The 1,053-nt window shown below is 49.8% G+C and overlaps 1 protein-coding gene across 1 annotated transcript in view; it reads left to right on the top strand.

Annotated features, from left to right (window-relative positions):
- The window catches only part of LOC111649415 (neuronal-specific septin-3-like), a gene marked incomplete at its 3' end in the record, with an annotated part of 2,048 nt that extends 1,030 nt beyond the window's left edge, over window positions 1-1,018 (top strand). Inside the window, exons 2-3 of the mRNA XM_023399169.2 lie at window positions 669-806; window positions 895-1,018. Coding sequence (XP_023254937.2) covers window positions 669-806; window positions 895-1,018 — 262 coding nt within the window. The remainder of the gene's footprint in view (window positions 1-668; window positions 807-894) is intronic.
- Window positions 1,019-1,053: the final 35 nt, after the last annotated feature.

Raw genomic sequence — 1,053 nt, 5'->3', positions numbered from 1 at the left:
GGTGGCCAGCATCATGAGGGGGTGATTTAGGCAAAAAAAACATTTTTGTCAAAACATGACTTAGGCCATTATTTTAGGAAGGTGACGATATTCTTCTTAATGTCAGCAAATTCTACGAAAAGACTGAGAGCAACTATTCATGTCTCGTATTGACAGGTTTGTGTATCTAGATCCTCTGAGCCACAGCGATCCATTGGAAACATATCAGTGTACTTCCTTCATGACCCTGAAAACACAACTCTATCTAAGAAGCAATATATTCCCATGCTCAGCTTAAATATTGGCCCAAGTTCACATTTTCTCCTCAAGGAAATGTGATTGTGCTCTCTAAAAGTGAAAAACCTCATCAGCTCGATGGTTAACCCCGTTCTCCTGACCGTGGTTTCATTCCTGGTTTCGATCCCTCTTGATACGGTTTCCCTCTGAGAGTTGTGAAGTCTTTGTTGGTGAGCGCTGCAGTCTCATGAACAGAAGCTTCAGAGTTCAGTCCCCACGTAGCTGTAGCTGCCGCTGTGGCCGCCGCTGTGGCCGCCGCTGTGGCCGCCGCTGTGGCCGCCGCTGTGGCCGCCGCTGTAGCTCCACTTGGTTTGGTCTTTTCATGGGATCTGACAATAAGAAAGGATAACCTCTCCTCTCCTCTCCTCTCCTCTCCTCTCCTCTCTCCTCAGCTGGGAGCCCATAGTGAAGTACGTCAATGAGCAGTATGAGAAGTACCTGAGGGAGGAGCTGCACGTGAACCGTAAGAGGAGAATACCTGACAGCAGAGTCCACTGCTGCATCTACTTCCTCCCTGCCACAGGACACAGGTCAGGGAGCAGCGTAACACTCTGCTGTGCTCTACAGTCTCAGTCAAGTATTTCATGAAGGCTGACCGGGGACCTGTCTGTTTTCCAGGTTACGTCCCATCGACGTGGAGTTCATGAAGAGGCTGGGGAAGATCGTGAGCATCGTACCCGTCATCGCCAAAGCCGACACATTGACCATCGAGGAGAGACAGGAGTTCAAGGAGAGGGTGAGGGAACACACACACACACACACACACACACACACACA

This window comes from Seriola lalandi, unplaced genomic scaffold, assembly GCF_002814215.2.
Source record: "Seriola lalandi dorsalis isolate HSWRI2012SDOR001 ecotype SW California unplaced genomic scaffold, Sedor1 jcf7180002050742, whole genome shotgun sequence".
NCBI classification, from domain to species: domain Eukaryota; kingdom Metazoa; phylum Chordata; class Actinopteri; order Carangiformes; family Carangidae; genus Seriola; species Seriola lalandi.
Note: the sequence above shows the minus strand (reverse complement) of the source record. Positions and strands in the feature narration are given on the sequence as shown.